This window comes from Salvia miltiorrhiza, chromosome 4, assembly GCF_028751815.1.
Source record: "Salvia miltiorrhiza cultivar Shanhuang (shh) chromosome 4, IMPLAD_Smil_shh, whole genome shotgun sequence".
Lineage (NCBI taxonomy): Eukaryota > Viridiplantae > Streptophyta > Magnoliopsida > Lamiales > Lamiaceae > Salvia > Salvia miltiorrhiza.
In genome coordinates, this window is record NC_080390.1 from 44,798,166 (window position 1) to 44,821,323 (window position 23,158).

Below are 23,158 nucleotides of genomic sequence, written 5' to 3' on the forward strand. Positions count from 1 at the left end.
CATGGATAAATTTATCCATCAAAGTAAACACAACCTAAGTATTTATTGTGGAGTATGAGTTGTGAATCATTGTTTAGATTATTTTATTGAATGTTTTTTTTTTTGTCTTTAGTAATCTCATGTTAATTAGTGGTAAAATTTGTAGTGAGGGCTCTTTAGTGGTACTTGTTCTTTATGCCTTTGATTTATGCATGTGTTGGATGTTTATGCTTTGTTGATGAGGTTACGAGATGCGGAGCTTTAGTTTAATTGTGTTGGTTGAATCAATTGGGAGTCTAGTTCTCTATTTTATGCATAGGAAGAGTGTGAGTAATGACAGACCAAACATTTGTTTAGAGTGTTTAGGATTTTACTATTTTTTGTGTGGCATGAATAGTCACACTGCTTAGCCTTCCTTGTGAGAGACGACTTGAGTTAGCTTACTACACTAGCTTGACCTCGTGTTATTGCAAGTCAATTCAATAGGTGTTTTGAGTTGAGTCAATATTAATTAATGTTCATTATATGATAATAATTTTTTCTTATAATAATTATTTTTTAAAATAATAAAATTAATAATGAAACACTAATGATAAGACATAAGTTTGGAGATAGGATTTCGTTCGAGCAAGTTGCGTCTAATATTTAGAATCAAGTCCTTGACAAACATGGTTTTCGTACCTCCATTTAGTATGATTTGTTGTTATTTTCTTCATATTTTGCTTGTGAATGCTTGTTTATGCCCTAATGTTGAGTTTTATGAAGATTTAATTCTTGGATGTAGTTTTCGTGTGATCTAAGGGAAAATCAAAGATAAAATTGAAAATTGTGAAAACATGATGTTGAAGTACATCTCAAGAGGAATCCTTGAATGCAAACGGCGACCAAATCGGAGTTCGGACGATGAAGAACGAAGCCGAACGAGCAGACTGCGCATAAAGCCGCGGTCCCGACCACGGTCCTTTGCTCCAAAATCGTCCATACGCATCCGCGGTCCGTGCCGCGGCCGCGGGCCTCTCCAACAGCTCCCCCACGATCCTACGCCGCGTTCACGGCCATGACCGCGGGAGAAACACGTAATTGATGCTTTTGGTGGGGCTTAGACGGGATTTTCACTTCTAAAACCCATTTCAACCTTCATTTTTGACATCATTCACCACACACACATAGTCCCTTCTTCCCTAATCCTCCACACCAGAACCCTAGCCTCCATTACTACTTTCAACTGCTAAAATTGAAGAGCATTGAAGCGGAGAGAAGGAATAAAGCAACATTGAAATATGATTTGTCACTTTACTCTCTCTTTCATTTATGTATTCTTTTAATCTAGGTATGTTGATGTTGAATATGTTAGGCTAAAATTCCCCATTGGTTTGGGGATTAGGCTAGTAGATTATGTAATGGATTGATTATTATGCGTAATACTCCCTCCGTCCTTGAATGGCTTCCTCTTTGGGGACGACACATGTTTTAAGGAAAAGTTGTAAAGTGTATTGATAGTGAAAAAAAAAAGTGTTATAATTATTATTGGAAGTTGTGAAAAGGTGTTATAATTAGTATTGGGAGTGGTGAAAAGTGAAAAGTAAGAATAAATAAAGTATTATTAGTGTTGGGGTAGTTGTTCAAAAAAAAAAAGAGGAAGTTATTTGGGGGACGTCCCAAAAAGAAAAAAAGAGGAAATTATTTCAGGGACGGAGGGAGTATAAGTCTTGATTATTTCCTTGTCATTATCTTTTCAAGCCATAGAATTATCTCTTGCATGAATTGTTGGCCACTCTTTATGCATTTCTTATTTGTAATTTGAATCGGGAGAGGATGATTATAATAGATTAGGTGCTTGAAACATATCGACTCAATAGGCTGGGAGGTTGAGAGTGGAGTGAGAGTTTATCGATACTTTGTGCCTTTGGGAGTTATAGGTTAGAAGTTAACCGGGGACGGTTGTTGGGTCCCAGAAGGTCTAGAATAGGTGTACGGGGGGGGGAGAATACACCTATAGGCTATTTTTCAAACAACAAACACAACCTTTTAGATTAAAGAAATAGTTAAGGAAAACTTCGATTCCAAAGGTTGAAGACTGATACTTAATCTCTCTTCAGTAAAGAGATATCAGTTAAGTCCAAGAGTTTAACTGATATGTGTTAGGATTCAGTCTAGTTTGTAAAATAGAGAAGTGTTAAGAATCCTCCTGACTATCAGAGATAAATTAGTCAAACAAATAACACTTGGCAGCGGAAAACTTTTCTTTAGAAATAGCCTTTGTGATTAACACGTTGTCAAGTTTATGTTTCACTTTGTTAGGTCCGGAGGGTCTCGAATAGGTGTATGGGGGAGGGGGAATACATCTATAGGCTATTTTTCGCAAATCAGAGGGATCTCAAGATAGAGATCAAAACGAAACTTTACACACAAACTAAGACGCCTGTTTACTGAAAAGAGTTTTGACCAAACAGGGTTGACGACTGATACTGAAATACTCTTCAGTAATGAGTTATCGGTTAAGTCACTGGAACTTAACTGATGAACGTTAAGGCTTCAGTCGAGTTTGCTAAAACAGAGATGTTATAAATCTTCCTGACTATCAGATGATAGATCAGTCAGACTGATAACATACGCAGCAGAAATACTTTTGTTTCGTAATAGCCTTTGTTGAGCACGTTATTAGTCTTAGGTTTCTCTTTGTATTTAATCAGTATTCAGTTTATCAAAAGTAAGAACACAAGTAGGAAAGTAAAACTGAAAGCTGTAAATAACACATATATTTTTACGTGGTTCGAAAAATACTTCCTACATCCACGGTCGGTTGATCAGACCAACAACTTTACTCCGCAAGTGCTTACGGGTGCACTGCAAATCGAATCCGTGTACTTAGTCGGGTGCACACAACTGAATCAACTGAAGATCCAATCTTCAGTACCAACACTTCACTCGCGTTGGATTTCTCACTCCTAGCACGAACTGGCACTAGGATCTCACAGAGTCAGAGTACCTTCCTGAACTCCTTTTCAACTCAAACACTCAATTCTATCGGTCGAATGGAGGTTTGATATCTTGCCAACTAAACTTCAAAGAACAAGTTCTTTGGAGTTAGTTTTGACCTAGGCTCTGGATAAACAGGGGTTTGCCTAAGGTCTAAGAGAATGTATGTAATCAGCAGTGACTGATTTTTGGCTTTGGTATTCTCTCATTCGATTCAAGCTTTGGGGAGGTTAAGCTTTGGCTGAGAAACAATTTTGGCAGAGTTTCAGCTTATGTCGTTGAATCGGTGAAGATTGAAGTGATCCTCGAGCGCTATTTATAGGAGAGGTCTTGAATAGATCCATTGGCGGAGAACGTCTTCAAGATTTCTTTCGTTGGAGAGCTTTTTGAATTTGATCTGAGGCTTCAATCTTTGAGGTTCATTTTTTGGTGAGAACGGCTATGTTGAAGAGCAGGAGATGCGACGTCTTTGATAAAGTAGTCACCAAATAGGAATGACTCTGCATATAGGGATGATCCTGAGATCTCTGCATTTAATACGGCTGTACTTTTTGGAGTACGTGGCTTCCTTTGAACGTTGGAGGTTCAGTCCGAGGAAGAATGTTTAACTGATACTTGACTTTAGTATTAGTCCGCTGAATCCACGTGGCACGCATTAAGTAATCAGTTCAAGACTGATTCTTCAACTGATACTTCAGTTGGCAACTTCAGTCTTCAGTCCTTCGTCCTTCAGTCTTCAGAACAGCAAACTAAACTAGAAAAGAACTCTAACACTTGAGTTCGAGCAGTTCTAGTCTATTACAATCAATCCTCTTCCTGCAGTGACGTTGATCAGTTCGGTGTTCTTCGATCGGGACAGCCGAAGCAGCAACGATTGCTTTTGGAGTTAAGCCGGGGTGGAGATGTTCCGTCCGGTACTCCTCCCGTGAAGTCGTTTGTCGAGTCTCTTAGGCAATCTTCGGGACGTCCCGCAGACGTCCCGGCTCATGAGTTTACGGTGCTGAAACCCGCAATGATGGACGACAGGCTGTGCCTTTCTATTTTCTCGGCTTTCCGTCAACGGCAAATCAAATCCTTTCAGCATGCTATTCATGGGAGGGTTTTCCTTCGCAAAGGCGATTCGCCGAGATTTGCGGCGGATCTTTTTACTGAGCTCTCTATCCTTTGGAAAACGTCGTCTCCTTGGCAGGTTATCCCTCTGGGCAAGGGATATTTCACTTTGAAGTTCTTGTCACCTGAGGATTATGCTTTGGCTTTCGCAAAATCTGCTTGGCGTCTTCGTGTGGGAATTCTTTTCCTTCAGGCATGGACTCCCAACTTCAATCCGAACAAGATTGTTTCTTCTACTGCTCAGGTTTGGGTCCGTATCTTTAACCTCCCGCATAAGTTTTGGCATCCTGAAGTTCTCTCTGGTATAGCTAGGCATGTTGGAACTCCTATTCTAGTTGATGGCATGTCTGCTAGGGCTTCGGTTGGCTATTTTGCTAGAGTGTTAGTTGAGATGAATGTGGCCTTGGATATCCCTCAGTTTCTTGATGTTAAATGTGATGATGATATTTATGAAATTGAGTTTGGTTATGAGAATTTGCCATACTTCTGTTGTCTTTGTTCTGCGATTGGCCATGCCACTGATGACTGTAAACTTTCTTCGGGCAAAGAGCTTGCTTCTCCGACTAAGCAAACAGAACAGGATAATAGTTTGCGGGGCAGGAAGCATCGCAGTAGATCTCGAAAATGGAAGAAGACTAGGAACCGTTCTGTTACGAACCGACAGCGCGCGAATGAGGGGCCTAGTTCTACTGGGCTGGATAATGATGCGGAGTCTTCGCCCAGACGTGAATATGTTACTGCTGGAAAGAATTCTATGGAAAAAAGCAATCGGTTTGAGGTGCTGGAGGGTAGGGAGTTAGAGAATGGAGACAATATGGCAGCACGTAGAGATGACTCGATTTCGGGACCAGATTCTGTACTTGATTGGCCCATTGATGCTCAAGATAGCAAGGAGGACACGGCTGTTATGGAGGTTTCCAACAGCCCCGTGGTTGAGGAGATCATTGCAGACGATCGAGAGGCCGTTAGTCCGGCAGCACGATCGCAGAGGGAGGACAGAACCGGGTCGGAGGTCATTGTTGTGGTTCCGTCCACGGACATGGCAGATGATTCGGCATCTCGGTTGGTCATTGAGCCCACACATTCTGCTCAGGAGGAGTTGGCTAGTCGTATTAGCAGGTTAGAGGAGCAGGTTAGTCAGGGGATGCAAATGCTCGTTGACAATCCTAAGCGTCGACCGAGTCGATCTAAAAAGGGTATGGAACGTCTGCAAACTCCACTGAATCCGATTGACAGTATAAAAAGTCGGCTCAGGAATGCAGATGATCCAAGCATGCGGGTCATGAATAAGGGCGCTGTTCTTGACACTCCGTCGCCGGTGGAGTTCTTGAATAAAGTGCACAATGCTCAGTCTGGAGGAGCGCTTATGCAAAATTTTGTGGTTCATTCTTCTCCTTCAGACGCAGCTCGAGCTATGTCGGCTGTGGTTTCTAAAAGATGGGGAGATATGCTGGATGACGAAGAATCTTTTAACGAGGATGATTTAATGTTCTCTTAGTCTTGGTTGTTTTTTAGTTTTCCGTGACTTCTCGCGGGTGCTTTAGCTTGTTTTTCGCTTGAACCTCTTTGTTCTTTTTTTTAATAAACTTTCTATTTCAACAATCAAGCCTATGGATTTTGGTATCATCAAAACAAGGATTAGGATATTCCATTAAGTTCCCAACACACTTTGCAGTTAATCAGCTTCAGTTAACAAAAGAATTTTGCACAGATAATGATTTATGCCTAATTATTCTTAATTTGGGGGTTTGAGTGTGCTAAATTTGAGTTAAATATTCTGGAAGTTGGTGCGTTTATGGGTTTGTTTAATGCTTTGTAGGAGATTTTGATATAATAGAAGGAAGAGTGCTATGTCGGAGATTTTGGATCAGAATAATGATTTTTAGAGCTTGCGGCGCATACTCTGGCTGACCAAACCTTCCAGAGCTGAATTTCATTCGCCAGAGTAGAGTTCCATAGCCAGAGCTGACTGAACTTGACAGAGCTGACCAATCTCGACAGAGCGGACTTTCACTAGACCGGACTTCCATTGCCAGAGCTGGCATTAATCTGTGTAGAGCTAAAGTTGACAGAGCTGGCATTTATTCGTCCAGAGTAGAGTACATCTCCAGAGCTGACTTTACTCGCCAGAGCCAACATTGTTCCAGAGCTAGCAATCACTTGCCAGAGCTGCCATGACTTGCCGAACAAGTTATCCTTCGCTGCAATCTCCTGTGCGCGCATGCCTGCCTTGATGTTTATCTTTTAGGCCCAGTTTGGCTGGGCCATTCTTGATGGTTTTTAGGGTTGATGAAAGGTAGTCTATATATAGGGTTTAATGTTCATTATGAGATTAATCATTCAACCTTCGGACCAAGAATAGCTTCGACCTTAGGCATCAAAACAATCTTTAGTTTAATTCTCGTTTTTCATAGTTCTTTAGTTTCGAGTTTTTATTCTAAGTTAGCATTCAATTCAGTTTTAGTTAGTTCTTCGTTTTGAGTTGTAATCAAGTGACAGATTTGCTTCTCGTGACGATTTCGGTATTTATCAATTACGTTTATTTATTAGTTTCTACTTGAATTATGTTTTGCTTTCAATTATGCAATTTCGTTTATGTCAATTAGATTATAAACTTTTAATTACAGTTGTTTAAATTCTTAGCCTCGTAGCGTTTAAATTCAACTCGCCTTTACTTTATCCGTTTAATTCTGCCTAGGGTTAGTAATTTATTTATGCTTAAGTATTTGAGTTTCGCCTAGTTAATTCTTAAGTTTAATTTCAAGTTATGTTTTAATTCCACGCTTTAGTTTAATTTACTGCTTTCAAACGACAATCTTTACCGCTTTCTTGTGATACAATTAGAAGCCCTGTAAGATCTTACTTGAGAGACGACTTTGGGTCAACTGACCATTGCTAGAGTGTCCTTGTCCTATTGCAAGTCATTCTAGAGGTGTTTTAGGTTGAGTCAGATAAGAAAGTAAATATTGAAAGCGATAAACGACAAAGGGATTTTTACGTGGTTTGGAATCCAATTCCTACATCCATGGTCAGTAGATCACACTGACAAACACTATGGGCATATGCTTACGGGTGCACAACAAACCTTGAACTGAAACCACACGTTTCCGCACCAACACATTGAGTTGGATTTCTCAAACACACTTAGCGCGCACTAGGCACTAAGATTTCTCTGAAGTCAGAACACTGGTCTGAACTTCATACAACTTCAAACACTCTTTTCGCTCAGTTGAAAGGAGGTTCGAAAACTACCAACTAGATCACATAGAACATGCTCTCTGTAATCAGTAACTTAGGCTTTGGATAAACAATATTTGCCTAAAGTTCTAAGAGAATATATTTAATCAGCAATGGACTGATTTTGGCTTTGTGATTCTCTTCTTCGATTCAAACTTGATTGGCTGAGTTGAAATTTCGGCAGTGTTTCAGCTTGTGTATTTGAATCGGTGAAGATTGAAGTGATCATCGAGCTCTATTTATAGGAGAGGTCTTGAATAGATCCGTTGGCAGAGATGGTCTTCAAGAATTCATCCGTTGGAGAGTAATTCGAATTTTGCTGAGGCTTCAATCTTCGAGGTTCCTTGTTTGGTGAGAAACGGCTACTCAGGTACAGGAGGTAAGACACCTCTGAAAAGGTAATCGCAAAAAAAGAAATGCTCTGCAGAGAAAGGACAATCCTCTGTATCTCTGCATTTAATGCGGCTGTACTTTGATTGCGTGACTTCCTTTTAACGTTGGAGGTTCAGTCCGAGAAAGAATGTCAACTAATACTTGACTTTAGTATCAGTCCCCTGATTCCACGTAGCCAGCATTAGATGAATCAGTCATAACTGATTCTTCAGTTGAGAAACTCGTTCTAGTCAAATATTAGTATTTGACTTCTGCCTTTAATTGTGAACACCAGTCGAGTTCTTCAGTCTTCAGTCTTTAGTAATTCGTTCTTCATTCTTCATTCCTCCGGTCTTCAGTCTTCATTCTTCAGAACACTAGCTAAACTAGAAAAAGAACTCCAACACTTGAGTTCACAAAGTTCTAGTCTATTACAAAGAAAACTTAAAGATTTTGGTATCATCAAAACTAGGGCTAGGATATTTCATTAAGTTCCCAACAACGGTAACTATGACCCGTAATCTACCGTTTTAGTCGTCTGGGAGAGGGGCTAGAACTAGTTGAGAGATTACTCTAGATAATAGGTAACATCAAGACTAATATTGAGCTAATTTGAAGTCCATTGATAATCCATCGATGCCTAATCTCTAAATCACCTTTATCACTTGGTTAGTCTACTTTGTTTGTTTGATTTAAATTGTCTTTGAACTTGTTAGGTAATTAATTAGATAATCAAACCACTCACCTTATTGTTTAGTCTAAATAGCCATAGTACAATAAATTAGGATAATCAGTAGAATTTATCCACTAATTCTTGTGGAATACGACCTTGCTTCCTTATATTGCAACTACACCGTACACTTGCGGTGTAGCGAATAAGTTTTTGGCATTCACTACAAGAAAAACGCCAATAGACAACGGACAAAACCCATTGTGTATTAGAAAATCAACTGTTGTAAATGAGAGTATTGTCTATTGGAGGGCGGTCATAGACAACGGTTTTCCGATCGTTGTCTATTCTCTAATAGACAACGGTCGGAAACCCGTTGTCTATTCTCTGATAGACAACGGTCAAAAAAACCGTTGTCTATTCTAATATAGACAATAGTTTTTAAAATATTTTTTTTCTAATATTGATATTTTCTGATTTTTCTGATTTTTAAATATATATTTATATATTTTCTGATTTTTTAAATATATATTTACCAATACTAAAAACTCATAATAGAAAACTAAAAATACATATATTAATACTAAAAATCCATACATTCATTCAAACATTATTAATCAAATATTACATTCAAACAAATTTCATCCAACATCACAAATTTCATCCAACATTTGAATCAAAAGGGTGCATCGTTTCTTTCTAAACATCCAACATTTGAATCAAAAGGGTGCATCGTTTCTTTCTAAACATCAAATGGACAAGCTATGAACACTACCCACGCTCTCACCCTCCGCTGCGCGCTGCCTCCGCCTTCCTCCGCCCTTTCCTCCGGCGCCCCTCTCCCATCCACCAACTCCAAACCTTCCTCACTCCGCCTCCAAACCACCAAAAATTCCTCCACCACCGTCTGCCAAAGAGGGAAATGAGAAGAGAATTTCAGTTTTTAAACAAAAAGGGGAACGAAATGAAAGGAATTAGAAACTAAAGAAATATAGGGTTTTTACCAAGGCAGACGGACGGCGGCGGCCGCGACTCTGCTGCTGTCGGTTGAAGATTTGAAGGGGAGAACGAGCGGTGGCGGCGGCCGGAGTAGGGCTGCTGTCGTCCGCCGAAGTTTGTTGGAAAGAGAGAGAGAGATTTTGTCAGATCTGGGGGAGAGGAGAGTGAGGACGGCGGCGCTAGTGTCGTCGGTAGGAGTCAGGAGGGGGGAGGCGGCGTGGCTGGCGGCGGCCGATTCTGTGGGAGCCGTGATTGTGGCTAGGGCTCAGACGGCGGAGGCTCTCACCGTCGCCGATCTAAGTCAGAGGGGTAAAGGAGATGAGGCGGTGATGCCGCCGAGAGAGAGAAGGGAGAGCCGGGCGTGTCAGCGGCTTATCGCCGTTGCTTTGCCGGGAAGGACGAGCGGCGGCACCCACGCCGCTGATTTGAGTGCGGATCTGGGTGTGTGCGTTGGGTGTGAGAAGAGAGAAAGTGATAGAAAGAAAAGGGAGAGGAGGGAGAAGATGGCGGTTGGCCGCGATGGAGCTGCCGGGCTCCGGCGATGGCGCAAAGTGGCTGTGGCGGCGCAGTGGGATGAAATCTGAGAGAGAGATAGTGAGATGGGAGGGGGTGCGGCGCAGGAGAGAAGGGGAATAGGGTTGGAGATGAAAAGTCTACTGAATTAAAAAATTAATATTCATATGATACAGATTTATTTATAGAACATAAATGAATACAAATCATCTGAAAACTTAAAATAAAGAAACTTCTTAATTATGAATTTAAAGTGAAAATTTATGAATTAAAAAAAATAGAACTTTTTTAGTATATGGAAATTGGACTTTGGACTTTGTGTTGGGTTTAAATGTTTAATATGGGTATAAAATGTTAATGAAGAGAAAAAAAATAAAATATTTTTAATTTTGTTTTTTCATAATTTATTTATTTTTTATGATTTTTATACCATATTAAATATTTTTTCATTAACTTAAATTTAAGATGTAGTATTAAGTATTTTTTTATGAATTAAATTTGATGATGTTCTTAAAAAAAATTAAAGAAAAAATTAGTAAGAAAAAAATTATAGACAACGATTTTTCCAAACCGTTGTCTATGACCGCCCTAAATAGACAACGTTTTTCAACACCGTTGTCTATAGTTATAATAGACAACGAGTTTCAGAGATGTTGTCTATGACCGCACTAAATAGACAACGGTTTTGGAAAAACCGTTGTCTATAGTTATAATAGACAACGAGTTTCAAACCTGTTGTCTATGACCGCCCTAAATAGACAACGTTTTGAAAAAACCGTTGTCTATAGTTATCATAGACAACGAGTTTTAAAACCGTTGTCTATGGCCGCCCTAAATAGACAACGGTAGACAACAGGTTTAGAAGCATGTTGTCTATATTATGTTGTCTATGAGCTGAATTCTTGTAGTGATTGTTGCCGTGGATTAGTTGAGTTTTATTGTTTGTGATATTTTGAGTCATTGTGCTTAACTAATTTAGACATTTTACTTGTTTTATTCTTGCTTTCAATCTTAAGATTGTTGTTTTGACTCGTTTTTGCTTGTAGGTAGTTTTACTATGTTTATAGAATAAGGATGCATTCTATTTGATGAAAAATAGTGGAAATATATATATTTTTATTCTTTTCACATATTTTTTATATATGGTGGTTAATTTTCCTCGGACAGCATCGATAAAAAATTCAAACAACTCATTTTTATTCCTTTTACACTCCAATTCAATATATTATTATTATTATTATTATTATTATTATTATTATTATTATTATTATTATTATTATTATTATTATTATTATTATTATTATGTGGTAATGACGTGATCATATTTTTGTATGTTCCGATCTAGAAACATGAGAGAAAAACAATATGATAATTTTTTTCAATTTATTTTAATTATCATTTTCTCATGATAAATTTAATTACAGAGAAGGCCATTTAAAAGTACAAAGCACTATTCCTCTAGCTAGCTACTTGATGAGTAGCTAGGAAAACTATAAGCGAGTGAAGAAAAAAAAATGTAAAGCAATTAATTTTCCATCCGACAATCCCTATTTGATAAGAATAGCATATGAAATCGAGGAAGTAATACACATGATGAGTACAGACGTGCATGAATTGATACTATTTGCATAGGAGACGGCAGTCGAATGTGATTGATGCGAGGACTGAGGCGGAGCTTCGAGGCGAATGTAGTCATACATAGCGCCTACGAATGGCAAGGCGCCTCGTGCTTGCCTCAGATATATTGTGTTTCTTCCTTGCAGCAGTTGAGATCCTGATATCTCCACACTGTATAATCTATAGAGGCCGTGAATGCCATGCCTAGCAATTGCATTGTCTGCGCCAATCACTCCAGTCGAGAAATAGGGGCGAATGCCACTGCGCTTGTTGATCCGTACTTGGATTTCTGCGTAGTTGGCAGATGCCAATGCAAGCCGAAGCGTGTAAGTTCCTGCCCTAATCACGTGTCTCACGTTGAACACAATTTGCCATGCTGTTGGTACATAGCCTTTGCTCACCTTCCTGAAAATTGCATTGTCATCGCAAGCGAAACTTAAATTAATTAATGAGCTAGCTTCATATATACCTATTTACATGGGCGAAAAACCAGTCTCTACGATAATCGCTGACTCCAACGGTGTAAATCAGATCTTGATGAGGATATAAATCAGTGTATCTGTTCCACAAACCATATTGTCTATACCTGGGCGGATACAATTAACAATTTTACATGATGTAAGAAGAGAGATAAGGATTTAGTAGAATTAATTACTCAAAATGTTTTAAGTTATATACTTTTCTGTGTGGTTAATGTATAGTTTGTTAACTAGGTGAGGGGAAGGATCAGGAACGTAGAATTCAGCTGCAGTTCGATCAGGGATCCCGATTTCCCAAAGAGTGGGACCATTTCTTGGAGCATCGTACACAATATTACCCATCACAATTTGGCTTCCTGCATCATGCATATATGCTACATAATAAGTCTCCATTAATTCCAGCTTGTCGAAAGAGGTGAAAAACAAACCTGGTCGAATTATAATGTCAGCGCGGTGTTTGTAGTCTCCTATGACTCCTGGCACCCAAGCGTATAGGTTGTAAGTGCCTGCTCTAACATCTTTGATTCTGAAGTGTCCACTTTCGTCACTTTGTGTCCAGAATTGATACCCCTGAATCAAACACACACTCCCATCAATTCATACATATATAATAATAATAATAATAATAATAATAATAATAATAATAATAATAATAATAATAATAATAATAATAATAATAATAATAATAATTCTATCAAATGTGTATATAACCTTAGAGTTGTCTTGCCAAGATCCAGCATCTCCAGGTTGAGCCAATCCTACATATGCTGAATTTGCTGTTGTGATTACCCTATCGTGTACAAATAGTCGGCCACTGATCGCACCACGTTGGTTGGAACGGGGAAAATCTCGTGACAATGGGAAATTATAAGGCCATTTCTTGGTCTCTTCTGCAGCCTGATATATAGGTACAAAATAAAAATTGTTAATGCAGATGTTTTCAAATGTGTATTTGTAATGTTAAATTGTGGGCAAATGATCACTTGTCTCTTAGCATCTTCCCAAATTGCTGTGGGGTTATGGGTGTTGTCGGAATTAAGGTACATGAAAACAGGGCCAAAGACCTTCTTCCACCGCTCTCCATTGCGCAATTTAACTCCAAAATCTGCACCAATATAATGCGCACTAAAGAATACCTATGAATGGAAGAATGAATTAGTCCAAATAAAATGAATGGAAATTGGAAATATGTTTAGATTACAGACAGCTAAGGAAGTAGAGCTAGCATGTGAAGTGAGGTCTTGTTTGATAGGGCCACCAGCTCGGAACTCATCGCTAGGCATTATCACCCAAAACCCAATACGCGGATTAGAACTAATCCATCCGTGCACGTGGCTATCCTTGTTCTCACACGAGTACTGATACTTATCATCCACCTGCATGTCAAATCTTGCATATCACTAGCTGCAACTTTATATTATCAATGTCGATTACTAAATATATTTGTTAGTATAATTAATTAATTAATTACCTCTCCTCTGAGTTGTGGATTGCTGGGATTTGTTAACAGAACAGCCTCCTTGTAGTCAAGACTACGCCCTGTTTTCGTATCCATTTCTGTTGGCATGATCCTTTGCTTATCGTCAGATATTACCATGTAACGAAACCTGAACTCGCCAACTTATATCAACACACATGTCTAAGCATATATAATTGCCTATATAATCAACATTAGTCATCTTACATCTCATCAAGCTTCATCACAATTCTTGCTTCGTCTATGTCTAGATCAGGCCATCCTGCCATATGCTCTAAAGTTGCATACGAGTAGAAACCAGAAGATCCACGTAGGACAATATACCTTTGAAACAATTTTTAATATATGAACTGTTTTAGTTTGAGACCATTAATTAATATTGAAGCCATAATAATATATATAATGCATGGATATATCACACACCTCTTATCAATATTAAGAGGCACTTCTCCATCAAGGGAGTGATGCCATGTCCTTATGAATGAAACTTCAACCTGATCATCACTTTCTGCTATAACTCTTAAGTTCTCACACTCGAGCCTGCACATAAAGAGATCATCAACAACTTCTTTTGCAATAATTTAAATACCACGTTGTTGTTGGGCTTAAAAACTCAAGATCTTACGTGTCCAAGTGACTGCCATTGCGATCTGGCGTACTCCACATAATGTCCCAGTAACTGCATTCAATGAATACAAAATATATATATATATATATATATATATATATATATTTGTAAAAAAAAAAGAGGGGCTATTGATGCATCTTCTCACTCAACATTTAGAACTCACCCTCTTCGCCCTTCTTTGAAGCGATATTGAAGAATATTGGTGGTCTTTTTGTATCCGACGCTTGTGATCATGCCGCCGGGATTTGATAACGTTATTTTAACAATGCCGTTATCTATCTCCACCTGCATGATTCTTATTTTATTTTCTGGTTGCATGTGTTTTGATATGGTGTTACATGCATCAATTGTAATTTCTTTTACAAGACATACATGTTTGTCCGTTACGAGAAGCTTGACTGGAGGCGACGACCTGCGACTAATATTTTTATTAAAAAGCAACACAAAGCATATTACAAAATATATACATATTATGTGCACGTCCTTTTCAAATCATAAATTTAGTAACAATTAAGAGTTTCAAGTATGTGGCAGGTTTCAGTCTGTAATGAACATGTCATTAGTAGGGACTGTAGGGTTAACTGTCATTGGCAGATCCAGAATGGTAAATTGGGGCCGAGGTTAAAAAAAATTAAAATATTATTTGTATATGTAAATGTAATAATGTTTTTTAATTTATACTTCCTTTGGCATAATGTTAGTTCTCTTTCTATGAAACTAGTTGAAATAAACTGACATATGTGACTAATTATCCTCTAATGTTTTACTCATCATATTGGTGTTGATTCTTCCAATTGTTATTACAAGTCCAGAGATAATTAATATTTGGTAAAAATAACTTATCTCGAGAATAAGTTGCAAAATAGCATGAGTGATCAATTTTTAAATAATTGTTTAGTCATTTTGATTGAGAGAGATATTTTTAAATTTTAATATTAAAAAAATTACTAACATTTATATTTATATAATTATTTGTCGCACATCCAAATAAGAATTTCTGGATCTACCACTGAGAACTGCACAAACAGGAGTTCACCTATAGCATGGAATTAATAATGATTATTTGCGTGTAAATATATGAACTTTTAGCATTTTTAGTTTTTTTCAACGAACTTTTTTTAAAAAATAAATACACAAATTTAGTGCTCATATGACATTTCCATGAAACCTATTTTTTTCCAAATTGATGCTGACGTGTCCGTAGAAGCCATCAATGTGGAATGACCAGCCAATGTACAGTCTTAATTTTTTTTTTTGAGTTATTTGCATTTAAATACAAAAATTTCCAATATTTTCTAGTTTTTCTCTCAAATTAAACTTCATGCTTTTTTAATTTTTCAGCCGAAATTCATTTTTCCCATATTTCAAACTCAATAATACTCCCTCTGGGACTCCCAGGCTCCCAACTAGCTTAATCACTTTTTTTTGGCACAAATTTTAAGGAATTAGTGTTTAGTGTGTTAAGTGTGGTAGGTGAAAAGGTAAAAAAGTGAATAAAGAAAAAAACTTTTGTCTTATAAGGAAAGTGATCAAGTTAGTTGGGACAGGCCTAAAAGGAATATTGATCAAGTTAGTTGGGACGGAGATGGTATAATTTTTTGATCCAAAGAATAGGAGTGAGTGATTATACAGTATCGAGCATTTAGGTAACTCATAACCATTTGGTGTTCGGGTAGCTGTATATATAACCGCATATGTCGGTTAATGAGGTGGTTAACGGATATAGGTTTATTGAATTTTCAATTATTGGATATACATGTTACTTGTGATGCCCGTAATACCCTAACAATTAATAACTACTACACCCGTCCCATAAAAGTGTGCACTTTTTGTCATTTGGGTACGTCCAAAAAGAGTGTTTATTTTTCATTTTTGAACACTACCTCACCACAAACCCATTATTTTTTACCTTTACTTTATCACCTTAATCGTGACTTTATCAAACATGGTCCACCACAAACTCCTTATATTTATCTCATTTTATAACACTGCAATAAAATTGGGTCACATCCTCCACTTATAACATATTCCCTTAACATTTATTAAAAATCGTGTCATCAAAAGTGATGTATGCACACTCTTATGGGATAGAGAGAATATTATAATTTCTACCCATAGCTTTGTTAGAATGGTGCTTTAAGGTGTTAGTGTCTGTTTCGAATAGGTTGGATGCTTTTCGCGACAGGTGCGATTGCTTCGTTGGGGTTTCGATTGTCTGCTGGTGTTGGGATGGTTTTGCAGGAGGGTGGGCGATTTCTGGTGTTAGGGTCGGGGTGTCAGCGGTGTCTTTTTTCAGTGCTCGGGTGAGCTCGACACTGGGAGCCGACTGGTCGGACCTCTTGGATCTCCGTGATCGGCGTGTTTCTACCGTTTCACGTCGAGCTTGCTTGAGGGGCGGTAGTTTTCGTCGTCGATGTGCCACCTCTTGGAGTGTTATCTTCTTCTTCCGTTTGCATGGTTTTTCTTGGGCTGCTGATTTTCCTTTTAGCTTCGCTAGTTGTGCCTGGTGTCGTGCTGTTTCTGGTTTTCAGTTTGGTTCCTTTTTGGTTGGTCGTGTTTTTGCTTTTTCTTTGCTTGTTCTCTTTGGTTGGTTTGCTTTGATGTGTTCGGGAACCGAGCTGCTTAGGGGTGATGGTTCGGCCGGAATCTCTGAAGTTGTCTCACTTCCGTTCCCACACAGCTCCTTTGTTAGACGAGTACTCTTTTTCCCTTTTAAGGATTTTCCGACCAGGTTTGCCTTAAAAGGGTTTTAATGAGGCTCGGTCCTTAGTTTGTTGTTTGTGCACTCAAGGGTTCTTGGTTCTTTTTTCTCTTTCTCCTTTTAATAAAATTTAATTTAATAAAAATTTATAGCGATTTTTTTTTTGTAGTTTTTGTTTTGTGTTATTTTTGTTTGTTAGTTGTTTTTATTTTGAAACTTATTGACATAAATTGTGAGTTTTAAAATGCAAATGTCATTGAGAATTTTGAGACTTGTGAATTATGATGTTTTGAAAGAGTCAGAGGGTATTTTAGGACAATAACTTAGGTTGATTTGGAAATTAGGACAATAACTTTTGGACTTGTAAAAATAGGACACTAATTAATAAGTGTTGCACCCGCATGACATTTCTCAGCCAATTATCGAATTTTTGGACTTTTCCGCATGGACCAAGCACATGACATCCTAGCTGGAGCCATAAAAATGACGTACTTGCCACATAATCAACCCCTTCGTGCGGGTTGTCATGTGCTTGGTCCGTGCGAAAAAGTCCCAAAATTGGATAATTGACCATAAATGTCCTGCGGGTGCAACGCTGATTAATTAGTGTCCTATTTTTACAAGTTCGAAAGTTATTGTCCTAATTTCCAAATCAACCTAAGTTATTGTCCTAAAAAACCCTGTGACTCTATTTTGAAACTTATTGATGTGAACTGTGATTTAAAAATGAGTTCGATTATTGATTAGTGAAACTTTGATGTTTGTTTTTTGAGTCTAAATAGGTGGGAAAATCAAAATAAATAGGGGAGGTTTTCTTTTGTGGTATTACAATTACCTATATAACCTACTCGTTTAACCTGATCGGTTATATGGGTAACTGAATACTATCTGGGTTCGGATTCGAGTACTAGAAATTGGCTAAACTCGGGTTACACACCCGACCCATTCACCACTCCTACCAAAGATCATATTAAAACATTCAAATTTCTTGACATATTAAAAAAATTGAATCAACATTTTAACCATATATAACTAATTGCAGCACAAACTCGTTGAGAAATATGGCATGATATATACTAGAAGTTTTGGATCCAAAGATCATATTCAAGCTTTTCCATTTTTGGACACCATAAAAAAATTTGAATTAACATTTTAACTACAACTTATTGCAACACAAACTTGTTGAGAAATATGGAGGAAATGAATTTCGTGGGAAAAATCAGAACAACATTAAGTCCACGGAAAAAATCTATAAAATGCTGAAAGTTTGTATATTTATACGCCAATAAAGATAAATTTTATGCATAATCATCAATTTGGGCAAAAATAAATTTTATGGAAAAAAAATCAAACGAACACTAAGTTCGTATATTTAGATTAAAAAAACAAAATTAAAAAATACATATTTACATGCAGATAACCCATTAATAAATTACTATCTTTGTGAGTTGTATTCTACGTCGTCCAAAACATCATAAACTTTAAATAATTATAGATACTAGCTAATTATACGCGGTTGACAGTAACCCAGCCAATTCGTATATGAAAAAATTTCCATATTAACTAATCAAAGAAAAGATAAATATATATGCATGATTGATCCATATACCTTCATAAAAAAGAAGAAGAAGAATATGAAAGAATATTTCTTTCGGCGTGAAGAACCTAGCTAATGTTTATTATTCATGTACATGGCGATCGAGAAAGAATGAGACAGAATTCAGGATGTAGGATTAATTCATAATTATCCCAAAAATAACATACCTGTCTGCATGAATCTTGGTAAGAAGGAAGAATAAACACAATAATATAATTAGATGGCAGCGTCTTCGACCCTTGTCCATATCTGGCCTCGATCCTCTGAACCAACCTACATAAACCTATATCAAACCAACTTCTACACACAAGTACCTTTTGCATGTTGTTTAACTCAACCACGAGTATTCAATGAAATTTGCACCAAACGAAATATTATCGTGTTTTATGACATGATTATATAAGCAGTATAATTTGGAGTTGACATTAAGCTTTGGTGTATATTTTCTTTTGATTGATAATTTGAGGGTGCGTTTACTTTGATAGATAAATTTATTCATGAAAAATGATGGCTAACAAAAATTTATGCTTTTAGATGTCTCCTTTTTTTTTTTTTCCAACATTTGACACAAAAGAGAAGTTCGCCATTTTTTCTTCTTTATTTTCACTTCAAGGAGGGATAATATATTATCCTTCCATTTTGAGTTGATGATATTATCTCCATCCTTAAAGTGAAAATAAGGAAGAAAAAATACTTTTGTGCCAAATGTTGGAAAGGAAAAGAGGCATGTAAGGGCATAAATTTTTATTATCCATCAAAGTAAAACGCAGCTTGAAGTGAAACTGGGGAATGAGAAACGGTGATTTTTTTTTTAATTATAGAAAATGTGGGGAAAAAAAATGACTAAATGAGTTATGTAAAGGAAGAAATTATTGTTATTTCTTATTTTCTCATGATAAATTTATGAAAAAAATAACACGTGCTACTTATACTATAGCAACTAGTGTCGTCGTGCACTTACGGGTAGGACTGTATATTAGTATTCACATGATTGTAAATTGACTTGTGGCTTGTCATTGTTCTGAATCTATTGAAACAGCCCCTTTTTTTTATTATTATTATTATTATTATTATTATTATTATTATTATTATTATTATTATTATTATTATCATCAAACTTAATATAATTATGTGTGCTGTCAATTTTATTACGCTATACCCGATAAAACCTAAAAAGATCCCAAAAATCCAATTGCAATACAAAATACTTATATTGCTAAAATTGCTAATTGAATGTGTATACAAAGAAAATTATGGGTTTATGTTTCCATGTTAATGAGTTGGGAGTTTCGTGTATGGATATTAATTCAGTTCGACGTGTGGGCTGACCTGACTAGATCGACAATTCGAGAGAATTTGGGTTAAAAAATTTTATCTCGATAAAATTTCAACTCGAATAGCTTAACAATTCGATAGGGTTGGCCCAAAAATAATTCGAACCCTATAGTAGTGATCCGAAAATATTATGTTTCGCCTAATTATATGAATTTTTTTTAATATTTAACCCAAATTTTTTCCAATCTGATCAACAGGTACCCGAATAACTTGACAATCCGATAGAGCCGATCCGAAATCCGATAAATTGGTCCGACATCCTCGTGAGGGTGGTATATAAAGTTGCTAATGTTGGGCCTATCAGCTATCCCAACTCACCAATTGAAAGCATGGATTGGATAAAAAGTTTAGGTCCATTTACAAACTAGGCAGATACGAGATAGGGCTAGCCAGTTTATGTGGACCGTTACGCTATTTTTTTTTTTTGTTTTTTTAAATTTGTAATAATCAAATTATTAATTAATCAAACAATAAAACCTTGCTCCTTTGGCCTCTTCAGTCTAATCGCAAGTTCATTATTGTTTTCTAAATTCTAACATTGCGAGATATCTCTGTTATTTTTATTTTACAAATAGCGCATGGATATTTCTCACAAAAATGGCTAGCATTAAACTATTCTTATAATGGTGGAAAAAAATTCCTTTCGATTTCAAAAACTAAAAGCAAAATTCCTATTCTATAGTAAATAGTAGGGATGTCAATCGGGCTAGCCTATCGGATTTCGGGCCAGCTCTATCGAGTTTCGGGTTAATCGGGTGTAGGCCAATTGAGCTGGGGATTTTGTCGGATTATAAATTTTCAACCATAACCCTAAACGTTCGGGTTTCGGGCTAGCCCATCGGGCTAGTCGGCTTAAATGCGTAAAAATAAAATAATAATTTATATTTTATTATTTTTAATGATCTAATGTATAATGTATAAAATATACGTAGAAATCAAAGATATAAATTATATAGCAAGCATGAAATGCAAAAATATAAGATATTGAAAAAAACATCAAGATTACATAACATATAAAATAAGTTGATAACAATAAAATGTTCGACTTTGTTAACGAAAAAACAATAAAATATCCAACAATAGTTTGAATTCGTAGAATCAAAGCATCTCAAAAATACAGAAAAGTGAAATGATGAGACTTTATAATATTTTGTAATTTTTTTTTATATCTAAATATTTAATTATTAAGTATTCGGGTTTCGGGCTAGTCCATCGGGTTAGTTGGGCCGAAATTATTCAACCCTAACCTTCTCGGATGGCGGGTTAATCGGGCCAGCCCACGGGTTTCGGGCTGGATTGACATCCCTAGCAAATAGTCTAGAATTGTGCATTTCCTCTTTAAAAATATTAAACTTAATGACTCTTTTATTGAGAAAATACTTACAATATCAAAATATTTGATATATTAACTTAGATATTAAACTTAATGACTTGATCTTACGATGTCTGAAATGTTTATACAAAAAGCAAAAGCCAAGTTGCACTGGTTAAGACTTAAGAATCAATACATAGAAGAATGCGAGTGGTAGTTGTATAGGAGGAACGTATATAGTTTATGTCTAGTGATGATGGATATGGTTCAGAAAATCAAAACAACGGAGTGGATTTCAAATATAGATTTAAATTACAAACAAAAATGAAACCAGACCTGTCTGCATGGATCTTAAACAAGGAAGAAGAAACATAGTAGGCGATCGTGTCGTCGATCCTTTGCCATTCTCTGCATCAAAATCCATGAAAGTTACACCAGAAAACGTTATCGTACGTGTTCGATCACATACAAAACCAGTTATATACACAAAAATATAACTCGCAACCACCAAAAAAGTTTTGAAGAATTAACCAGAAAAAGAAAAGGGGCACGTACCGTGGAAAGAAACAAGTTATTGATCAGAGCATAGGCGAATTCGATTGCTTCAACTTTGCTCTCTTAATTACCCAAGTTGCATCATTGTATGGAGGCATTTCATATTAAAAGTGTGTTGGCTAAATTTATTTTATAGAGCTTATAAGCTCCAAAAACTTATAAAATATAGTTTATCAATAGTTTAATTATAAGTTATCAATTAAAGTGTTTGAATAATTTAGCTTAAAAATTAGAGTGCGAACTTTGTGTTAGAGAGAGAAAATTGAGGAGAAATGAACTTGAAATTAGTACGATGGAAACAATAAGTTATAGTTGAATAGTATTTGTGAAATAATTGTTGACATAATATCATGAAAAAAATAAGTTGGAGTAGATGTAGCTTATTTTTACGGCTTATAAGCAATTTATAAGCTTATTTTATCAAACACTAATTTAAAAGATTTTTTAAACAATTAATCAACTTATAAATTATTTTAAAGAGCTTATAAGCTCGACCAAACACCCTCTAAATATATTCTTCTCTTTGGCAATCGGGCAAATGATGTGTCGCCGCTGGCTGACGAAAGTAATTTTTTTTTTTACTTGGGCTGACGAAAGTAATTAATTGCATGGAATCAATTGAAGCCCATTTATGAGGGAATGTATGCGAGTAACCGTGGCTCTGTATCTTGTTGAGATTCATCATCTTTGGCCTTGGAATTAAATCAGTTCATTACCGGATCGCTCACATCACTCACCAACAATCTATCTATATGTATGCAAGTGAAAAAAATTAAAGAGAAAGAAAAAAGAAAGATCGGAATATAGTCATGAAATATCATTTAGGACTATAATAATTAAATTTATTTTAATTATTAGAATTTTAATATTGGACTATACGTGTAAAACAGTAATTATATCAATACTATATTATTATTAATTTTAAAAATGCGGAGTTATAATAAATAAGATAGAGGCTATCAACTCTAACATGTTCTATTCAATAATAAATAAATAAATAAAACCCTCTAACATGTTGACTTGGACTTGTTCTGGCTTTCTGGTACTTTATTAAATTGAGTACGCATTTCTTATGGGTTTTATTTAATCTAATAAATACTGTAAGAGTTTTATTAAGTTAATGGTGTAAGAGAAACATAACTTGAATTAACAAAACAATATCTTTTAAAATAAATATATAAAATAAAATAATGCTAATATTAATATAGATTAAACGACGAATGTACTTATAAATATTGCTCACGTTATGTTGTAGCATAACACTACTTATATATAATAAATAAAAATAATAATAATGAAAGGCATTGGAATTTGATGGTAAAGTGTGTGCCTACTTACGAAGGTCAACTGTCACCATTTTATAATTTTCCTACTAGAACTAGAAAGCAACGTGGCTGCATTGATGTAGGTGCGCATATCTTTTATGGACAAAAGTAAATAAAGAGTTTTCAAAAAGGAGGTGGGATGCTCATCCTTCGTTAACCACTAGAACCCACACAAACAAAGGGACGGTTAAGTCCCCTTGGGATGGCCTAGTGGTTGGGGTGGTTGCCTGTTGTCCAAGAGGTCACAGGTTCGAGTACTCTCGGTCACAATAA

At 36.4% G+C, this 23,158-nt stretch overlaps 2 protein-coding genes across 2 annotated transcripts; one reads left to right on the forward strand and one right to left on the reverse strand.

The window, feature by feature from the left end:
• Positions 1-3,973: 3,973 nt before the first annotated feature.
• LOC131023495 (uncharacterized) lies at positions 3,974-5,566 on the forward strand. Its single transcript, XM_057953038.1, has one exon. The coding sequence runs from the start codon at positions 3,974-3,976 to the stop codon at positions 5,564-5,566; it is 1,593 nt and encodes a 530-aa protein (XP_057809021.1).
• Positions 5,567-11,295: 5,729 nt separating this feature from the next.
• Positions 11,296-18,639, reverse strand: LOC131021958 (probable rhamnogalacturonate lyase B). The gene is made up of 14 exons (XM_057951294.1): positions 18,526-18,639; positions 14,433-14,472; positions 14,224-14,345; positions 14,058-14,111; positions 13,856-13,972; positions 13,640-13,756; positions 13,427-13,562; positions 13,161-13,331; positions 12,939-13,091; positions 12,667-12,852; positions 12,384-12,525; positions 12,155-12,311; positions 11,946-12,062; positions 11,296-11,881 (listed from the first exon to the last, which is right to left on the reverse strand). The coding sequence occupies exons 1-14, from the start codon at positions 18,603-18,605 to the stop codon at positions 11,407-11,409; spliced, it is 2,067 nt and encodes a 688-aa protein (XP_057807277.1). The 5' UTR covers positions 18,606-18,639; the 3' UTR covers positions 11,296-11,406.
• Positions 18,640-23,158: the final 4,519 nt, after the last annotated feature.